The 25982-nt window shown below is 40.1% G+C and overlaps 2 protein-coding genes across 7 annotated transcripts in view; both read left to right on the forward strand.

The window, feature by feature from the left end:
* Positions 1 to 13743, forward strand: part of zfh2 (Zn finger homeodomain 2) — a 250655-nt gene extending 236912 nt beyond the window's left edge. For 2 of the 6 annotated variants that reach the window (XM_067121804.1, XM_067121803.1), the window contains exon 3: positions 3768 to 13743. In XM_067121804.1, coding sequence (XP_066977905.1) covers positions 3768 to 9781 — 6014 coding nt within the window. In that variant the 3' untranslated portion in view covers positions 9782 to 13743. The remainder of the gene's footprint in view (positions 1 to 3767) is intronic. The other 4 variants (XM_067121809.1, XM_067121805.1, XM_067121807.1 and 1 more) reach the window with 4 other exon arrangements.
* A 1825-nt stretch (positions 13744 to 15568) lies between these two features.
* The window catches only part of LOC136848893 (protein-L-histidine N-pros-methyltransferase-like), a 1039474-nt gene continuing 1029060 nt past the window's right edge, over positions 15569 to 25982 (forward strand). Inside the window, exon 1 of the mRNA XM_067121714.1 lies at positions 15569 to 15773. Within this exon, the coding sequence (XP_066977815.1) occupies positions 15751 to 15773 (23 nt within the window). The 5' untranslated portion in view covers positions 15569 to 15750. The remainder of the gene's footprint in view (positions 15774 to 25982) is intronic.

Consider the following 25982-nt stretch of genomic DNA (forward strand, 5'->3'; position numbering starts at 1 on the left):
GAGAGAGAGAGAGAGAGAGAGAGAGAGAGAGAGAGAGAGCCTCAAACTTGTGTTTCTTTTTCCTGCTCATTTTTCATACTTGTGCTAGCAGGGTGCGGGCCATCCCCAGTTTGATCTCATTACTGCTCATTAGGTGAGATTACTAGCCGCTCGCCTTGCACTGTCTCTCCTGCTGCTGCTGCTGCTGCTGCTGCTGCCTGCCTGCCTGCTTTTCCTGCCTGCTTCTCCTGCTGAAAACCTCGCCTCTTGCTTCGTCTGCTGTTGCTCGTAACGATGTCCGTGTTATTTTTTTTTATGCTTAGGGTTGCAAATGTGTAAAATGTTGCGTGCGAATGTGACGTGGCTGAGGTTGCTTTCATTACGCGTGTAGCTATGGCTGTTGATCGTCGTATGTGCCGTTGTTCGTTTGTGTTTGTGCGTGCGTGCGTGCGTGCTGGTTAAAACGCTCTCCTCTGTTTGCTTGTTTCAGGAAGGTCTTTCTCATTCTTCTTGGGTGGCGTCGTATGTGTCTCTCCCAGTACGATTTTTTTCCCCCATTCCATTCATCATTGGTTAGTTACCTGGAAATTGTATATACATTGTTATATGTTGCTCTCTCTCTCTCTCTCTCTCTCTCTCTCTCTCTCTCTCTCTCTCTCTCTCTCTCTCTCTCGTTTTGAAATCACATTTATACCAGCATGTTTAACCATGAGCGTTTGGTTACGCAAACTTTCAGTGTTGGCTCTTCGACTGATGTGTTTCAGTCCATTTCGCGATCCTTCGAGAGATTACAACTCGTTCTTTTCTTTTCTTTTTGAAACCAGTGGATAATTGTTTTACTTATCCATTCAGATGGGTTCATCGACAGTTCCTGTTCCATTTCCACTGGTGTCACTTTAACATCTCGGAACAGTCACACCGCTGGAAATACCTTCAACGTGCTTCAAGAAACGTACCCACACATGAGACTTCCCCTAGTCATGGAGTTGAGCAGGGCCACAGGAAGTGAGCTAATCTTCCCCATATAATTCTCCCCCAAAAGAAACCCCCTTGGAGTTAATTCTGCATCGTGTGGTTAAAATGTACAGCTATTAAACGTACCAAGGACATATCACTTAATATCCTTATGATTACAATTGGCTAGAGCCGTCCATGGTGGCGCCTCACTCAGTCAGGGTTTTTGGTGTTTTTTTTTTTTTTTCTCTCTTTTTTCAGTACCTCTCCGTCCACGTCTCCGCCGTTTTGTGGAAATTAGCACTAGTTGTGTTTGCTTTTTTGTACGTACCTCTGCCATTGCTCTTATTCGAAATACAGCCACCTTTGAGAAAGTAGTTGATTCTCTCTCTCTTTCTCTCTCTCTCTCTCTCAGGTGTCGTCTTCAAACTTTCTTAGTTTTGTATTGCTTACATACACTGTCAAGAGATTTGTCCCCGTTCCTGATGCCTAAAGATGATGTTGCGCTACAACCCCCATTCTCTCTCTCTCTCTCTCTCTCTCTCTCTCTCTCTCTCTCTCTCTCTCTCTCTCTCTCCACCTTTGCCTTTCCTCTCTCGCTGTGGTAATGAATCCGTATAAGGATGAAATAATTTTGAAATCCCTACACACGTGTTTCTGCTTCGTTGTCTATTTGGGGATTAATCATCACTTACGTTTTTTTATTTATATGTAACTGATTCTGTTACGTAATTGATTTTTATTTTATTTTAGTGTAGTTGCTTTTCATACTGTACATAATCAGCAGGCCCATATGCAATACTCTTCCTTTTCCAAATATTGAGTTAGCATTCCTCAGCCATTAATATTATTAATATTTGCAATTGATTTTTTTTCTTTATTTTAGTGTAGTTGCTTTTCATACTATACATAATCAGCAGGCCCACATACAATACTCTTCCTTATTTCGAAATATTGAGTTAGCATTCCTCAGCCATTAATATTATTAATATTTGCAATTTCGCACTGCCCTCCCACCCCTGCTAGTCAGTGTTCGGAATCCATATTGATGGTGGCAATGAGCAGTCCAGGTCCCACCCTGGAGTGTCCAAGAAGCCATACGTCAACACGAGGAAGAGTCTCTGTTTCGCATTTGGTCTCATCTTTTTCCACCTCCATTCACTTCCGATCATCATCCATTTTTTACTACCTCCGATTTTTTCTTTGTTCCTCTGAGTTTTGCCTGCATATATTTATTTTGAGGCGTTAACAGAACTTCTTTTGAATGCCCTTCGGATAGTACGGTCGTGAAGAAATTTGGAGGTGGGAAATTATTTTTTAAAGAGTGCCAGTGATTTGTCATTCCCTCTCTTTTGTTGTGTGCGAGTGTGCGTGAGTGTATGAGTTTGTAATCCGTGTACGTGTGCCTCTGTGCACACTTGAGCTTTTGTGAGCGTCCGCAGCGAGATTTGACTTCGGCTCTTATTCCCCTAATGAGGCCGGACACTAAGCTTGAACTCTGGTCCGAGCGCTGTGTAGCCTTAATGTCATTTAGGTCATTAACTGGTTTAGGAAGAGACAGCGAAGCCTCTTTGTTATATTCTGTCGCTCAGTCGGTCGTTAGTCTTGGTCAGCAAGACATCGCAACCGTGATCTCATTTGTGCTTCGGTGGCGTCATTGGCAGTTACCTCTCGGCGTTATTCACTGGAAGTTACTTGCTCGGCGCCATTGGAAGTTACTTCTCGGCGTTATTCATTGGAAGCTACTTGCTCGTCGCCATTGGAAATTACAGTCCGTTTGGAATTGCTGGGACGGGGGCTGAAATGCGGCGGGTGGGAAATCACCACCTACATATTTTTTTTTCATTTTTTTTACGAACACAGACTTCAGGAGAGGAATATCTTCGAATCTTTGAACCTGGGGAAAATACACGGAAAGTAGATTGCCAGAATTTTTGTGTATATAAAAGGGGAGAACACTGCATTTTTTAAAATCAAGTAAATGTTATATAAAACAAGCTTTTTGGAGTTTAGTAAAATCGGACTTTGAACAAATGAAAATAGTGAAAAACAAAAAAAAAATGTTTACTGCAGAACAATACGAATCCGTGAAAAACTGCGGTATTTTTCGTTATGCGAAGTTATGTGTATAAAATCCTAAATCTAACTCTGAATTCATGTTTCCTTTATTCATTTATAAGGAAAAATGAACACTGAATAAGATCAGTTGGCTGAAGAATGATAATGAGAGTAAAAAATATTGCGCGAAAGCGTATAATTAGAGGTAAATATATTGTCTCTGTTGTAATGTTAAAAGTATAATTGCTAATCTCTTGCTTTTTAAAATATTTCTTCTTTACCTTTTAAAATCCTTCTCTTCTATTATTCCTTTAATCCTTCTCTTCTGTTAGTCTTGTATTGGTACTTTTATTATAAGTACACTAGGTATAACAGTTTTTGTTTCATGATTTTGTCATGCATACAGGTCGAAGTATATAGATGGATGCAGTGTCAACAGAAATTTTTTCCTTAACCAGTGCAATAGATGTTGATGTAGGTAACACTTATTCCTTGTATAGTACAGCTGAATTTTAGTGTTTTTCTATGCAAAAAAAAATTAAGTATTTACTTTTTGGCTGTCATTAATTTTTGATGCGTTTCATTTTTCAGGGTAGCTTTCCCGTATTTTTCTTGGATTTTCCTCTTTCATTGTTTGAATTAATCTGCATTAGGCTATTTTCTTACTTCTTTGAGACAGATGATGTTTTTCTGAAGAATAACTTCACTGATAACAAAACGTGGTCGGAATTGTATACTAATGGCTGCATTCTCGTTTTTTCTTCTCACCCTCACAGAAGAGACCAAAGAGGGAGGGCGTTCCCCGGATCAAGTCCATGCTTGCCCTTTCTGCCACTTCACGTGTGATACAGAGTCAGGTCTGCAACATCACGTGGATGCGGAGCACGGCGGCGAAAAGAAAGCAGGATTGAGATGCCCCTTGTGTGAAGAAGCTTGCCCTGACATGAATGCTCTTGAGAAGCATGCCATCAATGTCCATTCTGTTAATGCAGACGGCCTGCAGCGACTTCTGCTGTTGGTCAAGCTAAGCGCTGCTGCCTCCAAACATGAAGACGACGAAGAGCATAACTCGCAGCAGCAGCAGCAGCAGCAGCAGCAGTCAGACCATCACTCGAGATCTCAGGAACACCATTTACAACGACATATTAAAACCGAAGATAATCAGTCAAGTGGTGCAGGTAAGCGAAGTGATGAGCGGAACGTGGGCCGGGAGCCGGAGGAATGTGGTGTGTGCGGTGTGGCATGTGGCAGTGTAGAGGATTTATTAGCACATCAAACAGCAATGGGTCATTTACCAGTTACAGAAACACCAAGAGGTCCTGGCTATCTCTGTTGGAAAAAGGGGTGCAATCAGTATTTCCCTACAGCTCAGGCTCTCCATAGTCACTTCAGAGAGATTCATGGGGCAGCCCCTAGACCATCAGTTGCAGTATCAGAGCGTCATGTATATAAATATCGATGTCAGCAGTGTTCTCTTGCTTTTAAGACTGTAGAAAAATTGCAGTTACATGCACAGTACCATGCAATACGAGATGCAACCAAGTGTCTTTTGTGTCATCGTAATTTCCGTTCCTTAGGAGCACTGCAGAAGCATGTCAGTACAGATCACCCAGAATTAACTGCAGAAGAGAAGCATCAGTTTCAGGCCTCCATAGTTGGAGCACCTGTAGGGGCAGGGGCTGGTCCTGTCCTTGATCCTAACACAACGGCATTGTTACGACGAGAGTCAAATAAAGACGATGAAATAGAAGATATGCCACGTATAGAGGAACCACCACTACCACCCCATCAACAAGCAATTGAGGATTATTTGAACTCAGACTCAATGGCATTGGACAATTATAGTGATCCAGCAAGGCGCTATAAGTGTCACCGGTGTAGAGTAGCTTTCACCAGACAGAGTTACCTAACTGTTCATCAGAAGACACTGCTACATAGACGGGGTGAGAAACTTACATATCCTATGGAGAAATACTTAGACCCCAATAGACCTTATAAATGTGATGTATGTAAAGAGTCATTTACCCAAAAGAATATTTTGCTTGTTCATTATAATTCAGTGAGTCATTTACACAAGCTTAAAAAAGCCATGCAGGATAAGGAGTTCAAAGGCTCTTCAAGCAGTAGTAATATACAATCAGAAGCAGGGATTTTAGAGGGTGGGAATATGCCCCTAGGTGAAAACCAGTCTGGACTTCCTGGGATCAGTGGGTCTGGGTTAGGGGAAGAGGAAGGGAATAAACCATACAGATGTCATGTGTGCCGTGTGGCATATTCACAGCAGTCCACCTTAGATATCCATCTACGCTCTGTGCTTCATCAGTCTCGCACTGCCAGACTCCCAGATTATTTACCAACAGTCAGTCATGATCCAAGAACATTAGCTGACCATCCATCTATACCTACTACACCACAACCATCTCCAGCCCAGTCTCATGAACCTAACAACACCCATTCCCCATCCACACCTCAAGTCACACCTCCAACAACACACCATGTTTCCCCCTCCAGCAGCACCAGTGCTCAGGGAAGCTGTGGACGCTGTGGCGGTGTGTGGAGTACTGCAGAACAGGGAGCTCAACATGCTGTATTATGTGGTTTGTTGCCTCCTCAACTGAACGTCCTTCCTCACTCCGTCAGTAACGCCTCAGCTGCCCTGGATACTGCATGGGTAGCCCTCTGCCAAGCCAGCGCCGCTAACCTGCCTCAGACTCCGGCCCATGACCGCTCTCTCTCTCCATCTGAATGTTCCATAGAATCTCTCTCTACCTCTAGATTCACTGTACCTTTCAGAAAGTCTTCACGCCTACACAAGCACTTATTAGAAAGCTTTGGCTTTGATCTAGTAGTTCAGTATGTTGAATCTCAACAACCTTATCAATCAAAATCCCTTGATGATGGGAATTGTGAGGACTCTAAATATAAATCTAATCCTAATTTACCAGAACTTAGTAAATCTAAATGTCCTCAGTGTTCTAAGCAGTTTTCTAGTGTATGGGTATTAAAAGCCCATTTAGAAGAAATTCATAAGTCATGTGTACCTTTTGATTATCTTAAGAAATTCTCAGATGAATATCGTAAAGAATACAATACTAGTCGACACTCCTCTAGTAGCGAACCCTCTGCTCTTACAGATGACGAGCGAGGCCGAGATGCGGAGATTGTCCAGGGGGGAGAGAAGGGAACTTCAGATGAGAGAGAGAAAGAGGCCGAATCAGGGAGCAGGAGCGACGCAGCGGCTACACCAACCTCTCATACAACTCCAACCCCTGGTGTAACTCCCACCTCCACCACCGCCCCTTCTGTCTCACCTGCTGCTGATCAGGGTATGAATGTACCTCCACAGATGGCAGAAATGGCAGCAGCACTTAATGCCCTAACAGCAGCTCAGATGCAACAGATGCAGTTCAATCCCATGATGATGGCTGGTCTGGGCTTGGCAGGTTTGCCCCTTCAACTTAATCCACTTGCTGCTATGAACTTGCATCCACCTCTTATGCCTATGTTACCACCACATATGTTTGATCCTGTAGCCTTTAGCAACATGCAGCAACAAAGTTCACCTACCTCTGGGCCCTCAGGATTGCAGGGAGACCCTTGTATTTTTCTTAAGCAACAACAACAGCTTATGCAGCAACAACAGCAACATGCTGCTGCTGCCGCTGCTGCTGCTGCAGCACAGCAGAAAAGAGCTCGAACCCGTATTACAGATGAACAACTCAAGATTTTAAGAGCTCATTTTGACATCAACAATTCCCCTACTGAGGACCAAATAAATGACATGGCAAAGCAAAGTGGACTGCCTCCAAAGGTGATAAAACATTGGTTTAGAAATACACTTTTCAAGGAACGACAACGCAGTAAAGACTCCCCATACAATTTCAGCATTCCGCCGTCCACCACACTTAACTTGGAGGAGTATGAAAAGACAGGTGAGGCAAAGGTAATGCCACTTAATCCTGATGAAGCACGAGAGATTGTTGCCCTAAATTCTACACGTGAAGAGGATAAAAACATCGATCAGATTTCAAAGGAGCAAGAGGAGCCTAATTTAGACCATGCCAGTGCTGTGTCCCCGCTCAACAAAGTTCCTAGTTTTACACAAGACAATAGCCGAGTACAAGAAAAGAACGGGGATAGCGTAGGTGGGTCTTTAGGCCCTAGTAACCAGCAGCAATTATTTCATCAGCAAAGGGATCAGCAAAGGGAGCAGCAGCTGAGGGAACAGCGTGAACAATTGAATCCACAGCCACTTCTACCACCACATCCATCTCAACCATCATCACAGGTGGGTGGTGGGTCACAACTGGTTTCATCTGCTTCATCATCACCCATAGGACTGCCAGCAACACCATCATTTACATCCTTGGCTTCACCTCAGACGTCGCTTTCCCTCACTTCACTCATTACCTCTCAGCTCGAGACCAATCCTATGCTGGCCCACAAGCTGCCTCATACACCACCCACAGTTCCTAGTTCTGGCCTTATTCCTCCAAGCTCTGGTGTGAGTCCCACACCGCCCCATTTGTCCTTTCCATCAGCACCCCAGACCCCTACCTCTTCCAGCTCTATAACAGGCAAGAGAGCCAATCGCACCCGTTTCACTGACTACCAGATTAAGGTGCTACAAGAGTTTTTTGAAAATAATGCATATCCCAAGGATGATGATCTGGAGTATTTGTCTAAGCTGCTCAACCTTTCTCCTCGTGTTATTGTGGTTTGGTTTCAAAATGCTCGTCAGAAGGCACGAAAAGTTTATGAAAACCAGCCACCTCTAGACCCCAATGATGAAGGTGCAGGAAGATTTACAAGAACACCTGGTCTGAACTATCAGTGTAAAAAATGCTTGCTTGTCTTCCAGCGGTATTATGAGCTCATAAGACATCAAAAGACGCATTGCTTCAAGGAAGAAGATGCTAAGCGTTCAGCACAGGCACAAGCAGCAGCTGCCCAAGCCGCAGCGTTATATAATGATGAAAATTCTAATCATTCCAGCATTACAGAGTCATCACAGCAGTCTGGTAGCATGGATAATAAATCTACAACTGAGACATACCAGTGTGATAAGTGTAGTTTGGTTTTTAACAGGTTTGAACAGTGGCGAGAACATCAGATTGTGCATTTAATGAATCCAGCTCTCTTTTTGAATAAGGGTGCGGACTCTCCTTTTACCAGTATACAGCAGCAACAACAGCAGTCACAGCCACCACCTCAGCATCAAATTCCTCCAGCAATACCCCCACCTCAGCCCAGTCCCTTGCTACCTCCTGCCTCACCTTTAAAGCGTAAGACTGATGAAAGTGAGGATGAAAAGGATGTTGTCTTGGGGAGTAGTGAAGGTCAGCGGGACAAACGGCTGCGCACTACTATTCTCCCAGAGCAACTTGACTACCTCTATCAAAAGTACCAGTTGGAAGCAAATCCTTCGCGAAAGATGTTGGAAACAATAGCTCAAGAAGTGGGTCTCAAGAAGAGGGTCGTCCAAGTCTGGTTCCAGAACACTCGAGCGAGAGAAAGAAAAGGTCAGTTTAGAGCTCATGCACAAGTCATTAATAAAAAATGCCCCTTCTGTCCTGCTATCTTTAAAGTAAAATCTGCTCTTGAATCGCACCTTTCTACTAAGCACGCCGATCAGTACTCTAAGGGAGATGTGGATATTGATGCACTGCCTGATGTAGAAGATTCTGGTGTTGGGAACTTCAGCCTGTCTTCAACTCCTTCTTCAACTCAAGCTTCTCAAGTCATGACCTCTTCTTTCTTCTCATCCCCAGAAGTTCCTGAAGATTCAATTGCCATGTACCATGAGGAAGCAATCCGGAGATACCTCAATGATGTCAACCTAGCATCGGATGGTGTGCGGCGAGAAGGTGAGAGCCCATTAGATCTCAGTAAGCCCCTAGAGATGGTGCGACCCCTAGAGATGGTGCGACCTTTGGCGTTTGATTCATCCCTATTAGATACCAGTGACCATTTAGGAGACCACTCAGATGATGAATGTTATCAGCTTGATGTGGGAGAGCCAGAAGATGGTGATCTATCACTACACATTTCTGAAAGTAACCCAACCTCACCTGCCTCCTCCACCACTAGTTCTGCTCGACCAGGAGGACCTCATTCAGCTAGTAAGCGGTTCCGAACCCAGATGTCAGCAATTCAGGTTAAGATAATGAAGAGTGTGTTCAGTGATTACAAGACTCCAACTATGGCAGAGTGTGAGTTGCTAGGGAGGGAAATAGGGTTAGCCAAGCGTGTGGTGCAGGTGTGGTTCCAAAATGCGCGGGCCAAAGAAAAGAAGGCCAAACTGGCTTTACAAAAAATGCTTGGCACTGAGCCTGAAGGTCCTAAGCCACCTGAGGAGTGCAAAGTATGTAATTTTAAGTACAGCCATAAGTATTCTGTGCAGGACCATTTGTTTACACGCTCACATATCGAAAATATGAAAATGTTTTTAGAAAAAGTAAAAGAGGAGAGTGACGTGGCTGGTCTAACCAGTAGTTTGAGTTCATTGTCAGCTGATTCTGACAAACCACCCTCATCGTTGACACCAGCAGCTGGCTTAGCACACCAGCTTCAAATGGCCCAGTTAATGGCTCTTGGATCACCTCCAGCTACTGTTGGTATTACTGCCAGTGATGATAGGAAGGTTGGTCCAGGTGGGAGCAACAACAATGATGACGTAAGTCGCCTGCAGCTACTTCAACAGGTGTACCAGCAGATGGGTCTCGGGGGGCTGCAAGGGGCGCCCCACCCACTACTTCAACATGCCATGATGGCCGGCGCTGGTGAGTAGCGGTCCCCCATCCCTGTGATCACTACCTGCACCTGCTCGTGGCCCGTCCTGCCAGCCTGCACACCACCTAGTGCCGCCCTCACGGTTGCTGCTACCCTGCCCTACCCTGCTCACTCCCGGCCAGGCCTGCAAGGGGTACCACTGCCACTTTGACTCCATCTGCTCACAATACTTCTCTGGCTTTTCCACGTAGGCCAGTTGTTAATATCAGTGTGTATGAATTTTAATATGTAGCTTGGAAGTGAGCTCTAGCGGAATCCCAGGCATGCCTGGCTGGGGAAAAGAGCCTTATTATACATGTTGGCCCTGTCACGCTTTATCCTCCCTAGCAGGCTCACGCTTGTTCGACCTGCTGCTCTTGCTGCCTAGCCCTCCCTCCCCTGTGTTCATTCGCTTGTCTGGATTCCTATTTGTCAACTCCTGTGTACGTGTTAAACCCAAGACACAGTCAAGGGTGAGAATAATACAGACCTGATACTTACTCGTGGAGAGAGAAGTTGTAGCTTAAATGTGTTGATGTTATGATGGCATTTTTACAAAGTTACGAAAGTTCCGGAGTTCAGGCCTTACTTTTAAGTTTGAGGCCTTAAAATCTTCACTAGAGCTGGTTTTATGTAATTTTTGTGTAATCCTCTAGTGGTCTAGGACTCTAGAACTGCATCAGGTTGGTAGATCATAGAGTATAAAATCTATTAATGGTGAAACACTAACAATACCTCGCATCAAAGCATATGAATTGAGTGTACTCTTTAAAAATTGTCTTGCACCATAATTAATAATATTAATAATAATATGCTGTACACTAACTTGCTAGTTAATGTTCCTACCACTTTTTATGCTAATCACGTGATCAGTGTTTCAGAAGGTATAATTATTATTTTCATTATTATTTAGAGTGTAAAAAAGCCTAAAACAATCAGTAGAATTTTTTAATTTGAAAATTGTTTATAAAATGCAGTTGATATCAAATAATTGTAAAAATAGCATTTAAATTAGTACAGCTTTTAGAGATGATACTTAGGCTATAGCTTGCAACCTTCTTTTCACAGTTTTAGACGCCACTTTCGTTCATCTTATTGACACAGATTCTTAGTTTCTGCAAGAGAAAATACACATACAAAATGTAAACTCAAATGACAAGTGATGTCTTAAAGACTCGCTGTATTTGTATCCAGTCATTTAGGCCTCTGTACTCTTGGTGTAACTTTGAATCTAAGTCAGTAGGGTGTATGAATCTCTTTGTATCTACCACAAGCAACAGGTTCCTGAGATTATAAAGCAGATAATCACGAGTGTAAGCAAACAAAACTCGACCATAGATTCCTCACCAGTCTTCCACATCTAACCGACCCAACTAAAGTGTAAAAAAAAAAATATGAAGGCTTTCAAAACTCTCTATTGAATAACATTATACATGGAATACCAGACCTGATTGATTATCATCGGCATTTCACATCACAAATAGTAATAACTCAAGCTTATTAATTTGATCTGTATAATAATTACAGTAATCATAGATGTAAAATACAAACTACAAAATGACGTTCGGTGTACCCATGCAATTGTATGTATTGTACATTTTCCCAGATGGGGAGTAAGGTGTTTTAACCGTCAAATATAAGTTGTAAACACTGGGTTGTAATGTTCTTTGCTTATTTTATAGTTATGTCATTATATAATGGAACACTTTTGGTGTTTTTGTGATGCTAAATACGCACTGAGCCTAGTGAATGTATACTGTATATATATATATGAAATTGCGGTGATGAGACCTCAGAGCTTAAAGTGGGAGGAGGAGTAAATGTAGAATGAATACAGTACTTGCCATAACTTTATCACAAGGTTTTGTACTTCGTGGAAATTTAAGTGAGGGACAAATGTCCCGTTGCCTGTGTCACTTGCACATTTACTTACATTTAAGATGAAGAAAAATCGGCTTTGTTGTGAAGCTTGAAAAGCTTTGAACATTACAACTTGGGTCATGAAGCTCCCGCACTCTACCTCGCACACATTTTGCCGAACGAAGAATAACAGCCATTGGGAGACTGGGAACTTCTTTAGTACTGGGAACCTTGAAAACAGTTATTAATGAGGGTTATTATAGTTGACAGTCAATCAAAAGGACCATTACATCATTTTTGGGTGGCCGGTACTAAGGGAGCCTTTGCACCTCTCTGGCTAAGCAAGACTTTGAGGTCAAATTAGCAATTTTGGGTCCACTGTCAATCATACAATGTGCATTTTATTTTCCATGTGTGTCGGTTTGAAAAGGATTTTTCGTGGCCATAGTAATACTACTTCTAAGTTCTTATGCCCTAAGAACGTTCGGGAGGGCGGAGAAAAGTTGTAAGATAAAATATTCCCCCCAGAAATTGCTAATTCGACCTCATTTAACTGTATGTGTAAGTGTGTTTGTATGTTTGTATTACTCCCGCGTCTGTCAACACGTGAAGTTCCTTCCAGCTAAAACTGGCTTTTTACTAAAAAACTTATAAAGGGGTCGCTCTCTTTTTTTTTTTTTTAAGGGATGACTCCTTCAAGAGTATATCAATCTTGCAATCGATATCGGGTGGCAGTTTTTTGTTTTTGTTGTCCTAATATTATGTAGTAACAATTTGCAGCATCGTGTCCGAAGCTGACGAAGAATTTTTTTTACATATGTATGAAAAACCTTTCAAGATCCACACAAACGAAGTTGTCAATGGTCTGCTCTGTTTACTCCTGTTGTGTCACTGTGGTTCAGAACCCACGTTTATGCGTGGGCTGTTGGTGCTTGACAGCTTTTAATAGATAAGAGATCATACCTTACTGCAGTAGAACGATAGAGAATTGGTGCTTTTTCGGCAGTTTCGGATACTATGTTTCAATTTGTTCACTTGTAAATGGCCATTTTCTTGATCTGCAAATGAGGTGGTTGTGAGAATTGCATAATAGGGCAAAGACCACCTTACGCGCCGACTCGAAGTTGGCCACTTACCTATGTCTTGGGTCGAATTTCATTCAAATTGTTACAATTATTTCCTTGAAGTAAAACCAGTTCATTTTTTTTGTTGCATGTAGCCGGGAAGCACAGAAAGGCTACTTGTTACGCCTTGTCCTTTTGTAGGACCAAGAAGGCATGTGAAGGCTAATACTATCATGTTCTTTTCGTTTTCCCCAGTTAATGAGTCATTTTGTTGGGTCGGTGTTTTATTTTTTCTTTTTAAACTGGAGTTGACTATATCATGAAACAACGGTTCCTCGCTTTTTTTGGAAGAAAAATTATTTATATAACTGAAATGAATCGCAAAGTTCCTATTTGAATGTGAATATCTGAAATACTGTTAGTACTGATATAATGATAGTAATAATAATAATGAAGTAACCGTAAAGTTAGGATTGTCTGGCTCTCGCCGAGGTGGAGATTGTCTCAATATTGCCGTATATGTGAGTGTTCCTTATATTTTTACATTAATAATAATTGTTGTAATCATTTTATCAGCCACATCAATCTGACTTTGTCCACTATAAACAGAAAAAAAAAAGATAAAAAGATGATGGTATTTACTAGCTTTTGGTATTTATATGTGTTATATTATGTTGTAAATAGTTATGGCATTTTCTTGCTAGCAGGAAGACGCCATTGTGTTATGTTGTAAAATATCATTATAATTATTATTATTATTATTAAAATTATTATTATTATTTTTATGACCACACCTCTAAGCTAAGTCCCAATGTCTGTTGTGCTTACTGTACAGCCCATACCTGAAACCGGTCAAAGTATATACTTTTCTGTTGTACATTTATTTCGTTTCCATTGTCTTCGTTCTTTCCTCTGTTGTATTATATTTTATTCATATATAATTTAGTTTAAAAAAAGAGACAGTTGTGTTTTGTTGTATATTACTGAGTTAGCAACATTCTGATCATTTCCTGTACGTATGTGGGAAACTAGTGATAAAAATAAACCTCGAAAGTAACTAAGTTTTTTTTCTAATTCTTCAATTTAAGTTTAAGGAAAATTTCATGGAAAATTGTGTCGTTGGCACAACGATCTACGGGCGAAGCCTTCGCCGCTGCATGGAAGTTGAATGCAAAGTATAGCGTTGCGTCCACAACAGTCATTTTTCCTTATTTCAAATTTTTACCTAACTCTCTCTCTCTCTCTCTCTCTCTCTCTCTCTCTCTCTCTCTCTCTCTCTCTCTCTCTTGGTTTCGATGGAAGTTTTAAAATTGATTTGCGAATAAAGTAGATTTGTCTCGTAGATAATTTTGAATGAAATTTTATCTTAAATATATACATGAATAAAACAGTTTTCAAATAAGCACAGTTTTTTTTTAAATATACATTTTAGTCTGTTCAACTTCCATACAGCACTGGCAAAAGTCTTTTCCATACTGGACAGATCATCAAACTTAAAATAATACTAAATATGAGGAATTAAAAAAGAATGAACGAGCTGGATGATTATTTCATTTCGATGAAACAGTTACGTTGGACCAAACTTGGCAAAATTTAACCAGAGATGACAAGTAGCATCACAGTTGTCAGTGAAGACACGTTATGAAAAAAAAAAATGCCCTACTTACAAATGAAATGAAGTAGTGAAATGAGCATGATTCTCAAATTTATGCTAGTCAAAGAAATACGACGTGCTACAAGAATTCATTGAACACAAATCTGCAAAGATTGAATGACTTACTGAAAAGTGTATTCATATGTTAATAACAACTAACAAAGCTACAAATTTATATATATACATGCATATATATACATATGTATGTATATACAGTATGTATACATTAACATAAAATTGAAAATCATCTTCAAACCATCGAAGTCGGATCTAGGGGTGCCAATGCTGATTCAGCGCAGAAGCAGAGGTTGAGTATAATTTTTGTTTCGTTTTTCTTTTTGTTCATTTGCCTTAGTTACTAATATTCTATAGATTATGTTACCACAAATACCTTGCTGTTTCAAAGAGTACTGTGCACACTTCCCTTGCTTTTGAACCCCCATTTATTTTATTACAATCACTCCAATAATGTTTCTCTCCTTATTGTTATTTTCAACACAGAGTAAATTATTTTCCCTCGTCTTGTACGTTTTTCTTTTGTCAATCTAGTAATCATTTCCTACGATCCATTTTTATAAAAAGGTGTAAATTTATAGTATAACACGTCGGTCTTGGCATGTTTCTTTACCTTACGCGCGAAGGGTGATATCTTCTTGTACAACATTTCTTTTGACTTTGTAATCTGATGGTGATGTCCTATCAAGCATTAATGACAGAAACAAAGGTGAAGGTGTTGCTTGGCGGACACGCTTCAAATAGCTAATGCACAAGCATGCTTAGTATAATTCAACCGCTTTGGGGATTAGGTCCGCTGGCCCACCACAGTCCTTTTGTTATCGTTGTCTCTATAGTATTGTAGGAATTTCTTTTGACTCGCTCATTTTCATTCCTTTAAGAAGTAGTCGTCTTTCTCTCTTTCTGATAACAAGACCGTCATTTGAATAGCGAATTCATCTCAATAACAACAAAAATGCATGATGTAAACAATAATTGATAATGGTAATCCCTTTTAATACTTAAAACTGCCCAACAAAAACAATTGACAACGGTAAAATAACAGGAAATACTTCGGACGTAAAAACACCGTGAACGGAGTTGAGTGCAGCGTATTGTTAATCGGTTCGTCTCGGTGTGGTCACGAGCGTTGAACTACACGACAATCGAGAACAATGACAGTTACAGTTCGTAAATACCCGTCGATGTTTTGAAACGTCAAATCCATTGTTTCGAAGGTTATTTCGCCGCTCGTCGAAGTTCAAGTCCCTTTCGCCACTCGTTTCTCGTGGAGCGTGGTTGTGTTGCGTAGTCTCGTCGGTTCTGAACTTAAGCGGTTGGTGTGTTTACCGATAAAGTGATCAGTGCTCGACATCGGGGAAAAAAACAGTTCTTGGAACAGCGAATCTGCTAGCCATGGATGCGCGACTGATTTCAAGGTAATATATATATATATAGAGTTTTGTATGGAATGAATGGAGAAGTTGATCCGTGTGTCGTACCGGATCGATAGACCAAATTAGGCGCGGGCAAAGGACGACTATTTCGTACATTTTCGTTAGATAAAAATCAGTCAGTGTAATGAAGCTACTTGATCGAATCGTCGATTCCAGTTTCCTACTTTCCCGTCTTTGACAGGGAAGGTCACCCCGTTAGTCGGCACCTGCGTTTTCTTTCAGTGTGTGTGTGTGTGTTTATTTAGTCAACCCTAAACATATGAATAGAGTAATGCATCGCGACGTGTCTCCGTAGAAGTTCATTCAAGTCCCAGAGAGGGTAAATTTATATCAGATAACAATTCAGACTGCTCAGTGTCCACATCCGTGCTAGTTAGTTACGTTGCTGAAAGAGAATGTGGCTTGGAGCTATCTATCGGACAGGAAGCGTGTATTAGGCCCAGTAAGGGCTCGCTATCGTTCTTGGTGTTTTGTGGCCTTATTTGAAAAGTAAGGTGATCAATTGTACGGAGTATCACATCTGCTACAGATAAGTGGTGTTCATCGCTTACCATCATGGTATCAACATTTTGGGAAGTCCTTTAATGAGGACCTCTCCGTCTTCGCTATTTATATTTTGCCAACTGCTGCCGCACGGTGTTGGTATATAAAATATGTACGATACTTAATAATTAGGGTATGTTGTTAGAGCTATGAGATAGCACAACCAGGTGAATGAAGGTTTTTTGTTAGTTATTCAAAAGCAAACACACGTGATGCGTTGTGCACGCAAGCGCGCCATTCTCATTCTAGTTATGACGCAATGAATGAGCTGAATGAAATTCCCTCGCATAAGGCAAAAATGCAGGAACAGTTACTTCATTATTCACGTTTATCCACCCGAAATCTTATTAAAAAAGTATTCAGCAGAAGTCCAAGCACGTGGTAATGGCAGGTCGCTACATGCATTACATGCATCACATCGGGTGACGATAGACACATTTATGCTAGACATCATAGGACCAAACGAACAGTGAATGATTAATCATCGAGGAAGTCGCGAATAAGTGCACAGACCCCTAACGAACTTAAAACACTAAATGAGGGACTTGTTAACATACTTAGTGTATAAGGCTTCTGCCTCCAGAAAGCTTTCTCTCTCTCTCTCTCTCTCTCTCTCTCTCTCTCTCTCTCTCTCTCTCTCTCTCTCTCTCTCTCTCTCTCTCTCGTTTTAAATTGGGAAATATATATATATATATATATATATATATATATATATATATATATATATATATATATATATATATATATATATATATATATATATATAAATTGTTTGTGTCTCAACAGTTTATACAAGCAGCCAAGACAACAGCATTCACTGAAAGGCAAGTTTTCGTTAGTGAAGACTGTAGTCAGGTGTCTTCATGAGATCAAGTTCTTACAGTAATTTCCTAATTTGCTGAAAGGCGTTTCCCAAAACGGATGTTCGTCTCAATCTACGGAATACATTCAAATGTGATAACGAGGGGGGAACGGTATGAGCGCTTTTTCAAAGTTAGTTTGTTAATCAAAGCTGTAAATGCGGCGGCTTTTCGTTGGTTGACTGTTATGAGTCTCCGTTGAGGAGGTGCGCAGAGAGAGACAGACAGACATTAGGGCGAGAGATTAGCACTTTTTGAAATTTAAAACCATCATAAAGCTGAAAATGTCGAGGCCTCGACAAGGTAGCCATCATTGAAACGGGCAATACATAGAATTTGCATCTCTCTCTCTCTCTCTCTCTCTCTCTCTCTCTCTCTCTCTCATATGTTCATGTACGATATTATGTTATCTGCAAAGCAAGCCCAAGGTAGTCAGATTCGAAATCAGTCTTCCCATTTTATTGCCATTTATTTTTAGTCAGTCCTTTATTTCTCCATTTCACTCGTTCTTCTCTTCCTCCCTCACCTTCCTTCTTCCTTCCCCATCCACTAATTGAGGACCACATTCTTCTTGAGATTAACCCAATTTTAACACCATTCTCGGCTCAGTTCAGTTTACATGTTACTTGGTCTTGCTAAATGTTTTTGGTGCGCGAGTGCGTGCCAGTTTATGAGCGTGGTAATGAATGATTGGTCACATGTGAAGAAGAAGACCTTGCCGATTAATAATGATTTAGCATCGCTTTTAAATAGTTTTTTTTTCTTTCGATAGAGGAGGCCTTGAACGAACTGGGTTTTCATATAGATTTACACCTCAGCAGTAAATTCCCTCTTCAGTATACTTAGATTATATATGGCCCATGTAAAAAAGGAATATATATATATATATATTATATATATGTATATATATATATATATATATATATATATATATATAATATATATATATATATATATATATATATATATATGTACTGTATATATGTATATATATATATATATATATATATATATATATATATATATATATATATATATATATATATACATAAATACATATATACATATACATACACAGTATATATATTACTCAGCGACGGCTTCACCCGTAGGGGTAAAGACAGTTGCCAGCGGAGTGCAAGCTAGTGGCAGTGTAGGTGGGGGATCGGGGATTTGGGTGTAGATGGGGGGAGGGTGATTGCAGTCCGTCGGGCAGATCACACAATTCTCTCTCTCTCTCTCTCTCTCTCTCTCTCTCTCTCTCTCTCTCTCTCTCTCTCTCTCTGCCGCAGATTTCTTCCAGTGCTCAAGACCCAATTACTTCGTTCATATACGAATGCTTATGTATCGGTATATAAAGCTTATTTTGTATCACAAAGTAATAGGCTTTCATTTGACAGGGATATTTCTTACTTCTTAAGTTTTTGAAACATTTTATTCAGAACACAGTAGGGAGGTGTCCCCTCTAGTCTTAAAAGTGAAATAAATCGGAGGAAAATTCAAAGAATCTGAAATCCCCTTCCTTTTCGTTCACAGCAGTGTAATTGAAAACCAGAATATTTCGCGCATAAAACTGAAGGCAGCGCGTACGATTCTGCAAGACCGACTAATGAGATAAAACCCAACTCCGCCAACCCAAGACATCTTTTTCTTCGCTTGAAGACTTCCAGACATTTATCATTTATAATCATTTTGCGTTTAAAAAAAGAAATGATAGTTGCTATCCTGTATTTATCCACGTGACGTTGTCTTCGATCTCGGCTACCGATGGGCAAGTAAACGGGGTTCGCATTAAAGGGATCTGATTGTAAATGAAATTGGTCGAGACACATCTCGGCGCATTACTAAAACATGGAAAGTAATCTTATTTCAACGTCGAAGTAACTCAATCGCTGAAGCGGCTCCAGGAGTTGGACATAGCAGAAAATGGTTGCTTAAGATATAGGGAAAATATGGATGGAATCTCTCTCTCTCTCTCTCTCTCTCTCTCTCTCTCTCTCTCTCTCTCTCTCTCTCTCTCTCTCCTTCCTGGTGAAGGAATTTTGTGCCTGACATAGATATTTGAACAGATATTTTTCAGTGTTCGGTTAGTAAAGGCGTTTGAAATAGAGATCGTTTGAGGAATGCTGATGCACTCTGCCCTTACAGTTTCAAGATATGTCGACTCGAAGGAAAAATCAAGCGATGTTCCGATAGAATTTTAATTATTGGTCAGTTTGAATTCTCCTGGGCCAGCCAGAATCGCTAGAATCCGACTCAACATACATATTTACGCCGTCCACTCGGTGGGTTTTACCGCACTCAAGAGTTTGCCTTTTTCCCCCCTCGGGGTAGGGAGTCTGCATTACAGTAACATTTGTGATGCTTTGAACTTTTGCTCTGCCATCATCAGGTCCCATTGTGTTTTAAATCGGTGACCAATTTATTGCAACTTCTCTTATTCAAGGCCTAAGTCCTGGAAAGAATAAGTAAAAGAAAAATCAGAAACCTTAGTACGGTAATGTGGGAAGTTGTAATGGTGACAGATACGTTTGTTGCTGCGTCAAGAAACTTACTTTGATTCGTAATTCTGACTTTTGATAATTAAGTCATTTTAACATGAACAGAATCTTTGATGTTCCGTGTTGTTAATGGTGTACTTTTGAGAGTTGATGTAAAAAGTGGAATCATGTAAATGATAGTAAAACGCTGCAAAGTTTATGATTTAGCTAAATGTCTGGTTTCACGGTAATCAACAAGACCTTGAAGTGTCTCGTATTCTCATCCACGTAAAAAATTAACCCCTGCCTTATCGAAGACAATCTCTTTATTATGGAAAGATTATTCTCTGAAGTCATGTAACTTGGCATCGAATACCGAGTTGACTCGAAAGACAATGAACATTTGCTCTTCATAATAGCAGTAAGGCACTTCATTCATCTCAGCGTTCATTAACCATGCAACTCGTATAGCTTTATAAAATGCATTTAATAAGGATTCAGGGACCATTGGCGCAATACAAATAAAAGGACTACAATAGCGAGCCTGCAATACATCGTTACTGTTGTCTCTATTTGTTGCTTATACCCAGTTCATTCAACTGAGTTATATGACCAAGAACGTTTAGGATTCAGGTGGTGTTTACTCATAGTCAGATTACTGAGAGATTTATCGAGAAACATAAGGTTGTAGATTCTTTTGGTCATGTTAATGGTACTTCGAATTGGGTGCACTACTCTCCCCTTCCGTTTTCGCTTTGCCACCTTGTTATATTATATGATATGATTTTGCTTGTTAATAAGCAGGCTTTAGATGTTATTATTCGGCAAGTTCTGAGAATCCCCATTCCCTAGGTAAAATCGAAAAGAGAAGAAAAATCTTAGTCAGCTGCTCTGAGTTTTAATTCTGAATGCCAAGGCCCACGATTAGAATTCACACACAGATGTTTGGCAGACGTAAAAAAGATTGCATGGATTGAGGTATTTAGTATATCTTTTATCGTTATACTTTGCCCATGTCGGTAATTTATTAAAGCTATTTAGAACGATAAGAAGACAATTGTTGTTAATTGTTGAATTTCGTAATAATAGTTTGAATAATAATAGTTTGAATGTGCCTTCCCGAGTATACTTGAGGGAGGTAAAGATTTCAGAGACAGAGAGAGAGAGAGAAAGAATTAGGCCAGCACTATTTTTCTGCGAAATGGTTGATAATAGAGTTTAGCCTGGTTGGAAGGGTCCTAATTCAATCTTGCGGCTACGCAAGATCAAATAAACAGAAATAGTCACTGAGGAAAGTTGAATATAAGAATTTGTTCCTTTTCAAAATTATGGAAAATGATTGTGTCACTGACACAGAAAGAACTAACTGGGAAACTTGAACCCAAGAGAATATATTAAGTTGGTATTATTTAGGATGAGTGAAGGCCACGTGCTATCATTTTTCCTTTTATGTAGTTATTTTTCGCCTGGGGAATAGACATCCTTGATTCTTCTTCTTCTTTATCTTCAGCTTTTCCCATCTTTATATGGGGTCACTGTTTGTTATTAGTCTTCTCCATCTGCGATCATGCACCATCCTTGATTGTGACCCACAAAATACTAGTTCCATCTCTGCCGTTTATTTTATGTGGCATGAGAGCGATTTCCCACTTGCAGTTTTATATATGATCTGATTAGAAAGAATGCTTTGGTAAAATATGCAACTAATATTTTCACATCTTCATTTCGGGCTTGAACCGCAGGTTGCATTCTTGCGATGAGATTATTCGCCAATAGTTTAATTTGCTCTTGTGCGTTTTGACCATTCATTATCAAGAGAATCATTTCGATACAGATTTCCCAAGAACAACACTGGTTTACTGTCATCTTAATTTTCCAGCTGCTTTCGTAAATGGATTTACCTCTTGAGACACTTACCTGGTCCTCAGCACCCAACCCCCACAACAGCATTCCCAGCCACGTCCTTCAGTCCAACGCCATTCTTTCCACACCCCATTATTCTTGACATCATTCTCGTGAATTTAGAAAAGCCGAGTGACCTAACATTCTCCTCAGTCTTTCTCCAAAGAGATGATGGTCGTCAGGATTCTCTCTAGTTCTCGTCATCTGGACAAACGGAGGTGCATTTTTTCGAGAATATTAGAAGAGGGAAAGAGGAAGGAGCCAAGATCCCGTGAGGGGAAATTCGATAAACGAGGGAACACGAGGGGAAAGGAAAGCGGTTTTTAGCAACCATTATTTGCCCTGGGTACATAACGTCCATGGTCTCATCTCCTTTCCCACCATACTCCTTATACTTCCTTGAACACCCCCCCCCCCACAATCCTCAAGTCTTCTACCCTCCCTCCTACCTACGCCTTCCACCTCATTCCCCCTCCTTACCGCCATCACCCCCTTTTGTTGATAACTTATTATGCGAGCTAAACGTTCGACATGATTTAAAGGGTAATGATCACGCACAAATAATTCGACTTTTTCTAGGATTTGTACTTAGAGGCAACTACAATAGCACAAGTGTCCCCCTGTTCTAAGAAATGCTTCTCCTACAGGTGAATTTTTGTATGGGAATTTTACGAATAACAAAGAGATCTCACAGACGCACCAAAACATGCATTTTTAATTACACTTTGAGATGTGGGCTACTTTTCATTCACATTTTCATATATGTCTGATTTGAGAGGCACCTTGATTCTCAAAATTTTGACGATATGTTTTAGTGGAATCATTTATATTGTGAATTATGTGGCGTTGCCTTCTTGTTTGTGGAATTTCAACTCAAAAAAAAAAAAAAAGGAAAGATCTGGTTTCGAGACATGCCTGTAAAATCCAATTATTTAAAGGCATCTCTGGGTGATGGGTATGTAGGTCTCTCTCTCTCTCTCTCTCTCTCTCTCTCTCTCTCTCTCTCTCTCTCTGTTTGGGTAGCAAATTTTGTTTCATAAAGGTTATCAACAACATTTCCTGTTCATTTCTAGCCCAGATTTCTAATCCCCGTCTCCCTTGATCTTCTACTCGAGTGTCGTATTATCCACACAGGTATTAAAACTAGATGTATACCTGGTATTTCGTTCACACACATCGTTTTATCAGCGATGTCTTCATTCAGCGAGCCACTCAAATGATAATCCAGACTTTTCTTGATTGGGTTTTCCATCAAAGATCCCTCACCAGTTTTTTCTTACATAAGCAAGACGTATTACTCAAAGATCTTAGGGTAAAAAGGGGGACTTTATGGAATAAGGGTCGTGGGCGAAGGGGGTTTACTGGTAAAGGGTCGTATGAATATGGGTGAGGAGAGGAGTTAGGAGGGGGGACCGCCGAGGTAAGACTTAATTCCTTTTTTCGTCCCTTCTCAAACTGCGTCCATTCCGCCCTCCCTTCCCTGTGTTCCTGGCGCCCTCCTCTGGCTTTTTTTAAATGGTACAGTGGTGAGGTTTTGCTTGGAAATGGTGAATAAGTAATGTAATACACACACTGATTATTATCCTTACTTGCTGGACACTGCGCTCACATCAGGCCCGAATGTTTTCGTCGAAGGCTCTTCTCCGAACGCCGAGATTCCCTAGTGCGCCGGGTTGCCTCACGAAGCGAAAACTTTTGGGAAACGTCGATGGTCTGTGCGCATTCAGCAATTACTCGGTTTAGAGTTCTTGGAAAACCAAGTTAGCGGCCAACAGGTAAAAAAATTTTTAATCCTAAAAAAGGTTCTGATGGTATTCTTCCTTCATCAGATTCTTCTAATATAATATGCACTTGAGATGAGAGTTGGTTTTGGTCAGGACTAAGTGAAAGAGTCTTCATCATTTTTATCATTTATTACTGCTGTTGTCTCCGCGCATTGCGAACCTGCCTTCAACAGTAGTGAATAGGATTTATGACTGTATGTGATATTTTTTTTTTTGGGGGGGAGGGGGTTAAATTTAAGCTCTAAGAGCGTTCTAAAACCTATCGAGTTGCCTACACTAACACAATCGGGGTCTCTTTTAAATTAGTGCCCAAATTCTCCGCAGTATGTGGCTCAGTATCCAACACCCTCCTTTGTCGTTGAACTTTTAGTACTGTAAGTTTTTTTTCTTTTGATACGTGTAAGATCCCTTTCACAATAAACAACCAGACCAATGAGATCTTGTGAAGTGCGAGGGAAGAATCAGGTGTATAGGGGAAGATATATTTATAGTGAGCCCGGGAAAGACTTGAGATTTATTTCATCGAATTGGAAGAAAGAACCCGGGTACTTTTCGTTCTCCAAAGCGCTCACCATTCAGAAGAATCCTCCGAATCGGCTCCCATTGGCGTTCTTAGGGTGAGGGAGGATTAGAAACGCGCACGAAATTAAGCACGAATGCTTTATATTACTTGAAAGTGTTCATTTATTCACACCCATTTTATATTTTTATGTGTATTTGTTTTTGTGCACACATACATTATATATATATATATATATATATATATATATATATATATATATATATATGAATATATAAAAGTATGTATATATATATTATATATATATATATATATATATATATATATATATATATATATATATATATATATATATATATATATATATATATATATATATATATATATATATATATATATATATATTATGCCGCCGTGGTGGCGCAGTGGTATGATTCTCGGCTACCAGTCGAGAGGGGCGGGGTTCACATCACACCGCTCACTGATGGCTCGGATTGCACCACTGCAAAAATCCCGGCAGCCTGTCAACCTAGCAGTTCGAAGAAACCTGAGAGGTTCAGTAGGAGAATAGGTACCAGCCCTTGGGCTGGGGAGTTAAACAGTGGACCTAGCAACACAGGCTGTTGGCCTAAGAAACAGGAGATCAGTGCCTGCCCTATGAGCCTACAGAGGTCCAGGAGGACTTTAACTTTAATATGTTTAATATATATATATATATATATATATATATATATATATATATATATATAAATATAAATATATATATATATAATACATATAATATAAATATAAAAGTATACCTTAGTTTAACCAGACCACTGAGCTGATTAACAGCTCTCCTAGGGCTGGCCGGAAGGATTAGACTTATTTTATGTGGCTAAGAACCAGTTGGTTACCCGGCAACAGTACCTACACCTTATTGTGGAATCTGAACCACATTATAGCGAGAAATGAATTCCTATCACCAGAGATAAATTCCTCTAATTCTTCATTGGCCGGCTGGAGACTCGAATTCGGGCCTAGCAGAGTGCTAGCCGAGAACTATACCGACTCATCCAACAAGGAACTAATATAAAAATAAATTATATATATATATATATATATATATATATATATATATATATATATATATATATATATATATATATATATATATATATATATATATATATATATATGAGGGTGTTTCCACTAGCAGTGGGTAGCTCCTGAGAAATTACAAGATCACTTCCACATACATACAGTACTTGACTGTTGGAATTTTGAATGTACCACAGTGCAGAAACTCCCATTGTTACCCACCTCATTCATCTACACCAAAGCGCCAAAGCCTTTACATAGACTGCTCCGCGTGTTTCAATGTTACAGATATTCCTTTGATGCTGGGGTCCCTTTCTAGCACTCCATCTATCCAGCACTTTCGAGGTCCTCCTCTCCTTCCTTCCAAAGCTTTGGAATTGTACACTTTTCATTAACTGTTGTCTTCTATTCTTTCCGCACAATGGAACCATCTCAAACTATTATTCATCTCTGCAACTACACATATTTTGACCATTACTACTTCATATATCTGCATTTCTTACCCTTTCAAGTCTCTGTATAGCTTATGCCATCAATCCTACTCTAACAGTTTATCTTTGCTGTGTCAATCTTTATTTATTTGTATCCAACATCCATATTCCACTTCTAAAATTCACACTCTTCTTTCAGTCCTTTGCATTTATCCTGCTGGAATCCTGGCGTCACCTGTTCTGTGGCTTACCTCTTCTCTTAGTTTACCATTATCTAAAATATTTACTCGAAGTACTTGTACAAATCAACTGCCCCAGTTCCCAGCCATTCACAAAGCCGACTTCTCTGTCACCCATCTTGAATTTAGTCCACTTAGCACCAACACCCTTCTACATTCTCCAAACCCTGCAAGGCGTAGGTTCAGGCTCCAAGAAACATGTTCATTCCCTGCCAATCCTGGGCCACATGCATTCACTATTTCCCCTGATACATAAAATCTTAGCCATGAATATAATGTATGTATATGTATGTATGTGTGTGTTTAAATACGTATATATATAAATATGATTGTAACGTGACTTCTGATTTTT

This window comes from Macrobrachium rosenbergii, chromosome 20, assembly GCF_040412425.1.
Source record: "Macrobrachium rosenbergii isolate ZJJX-2024 chromosome 20, ASM4041242v1, whole genome shotgun sequence".
Taxonomy (NCBI): Eukaryota; Metazoa; Arthropoda; class Malacostraca; order Decapoda; family Palaemonidae; genus Macrobrachium; species Macrobrachium rosenbergii.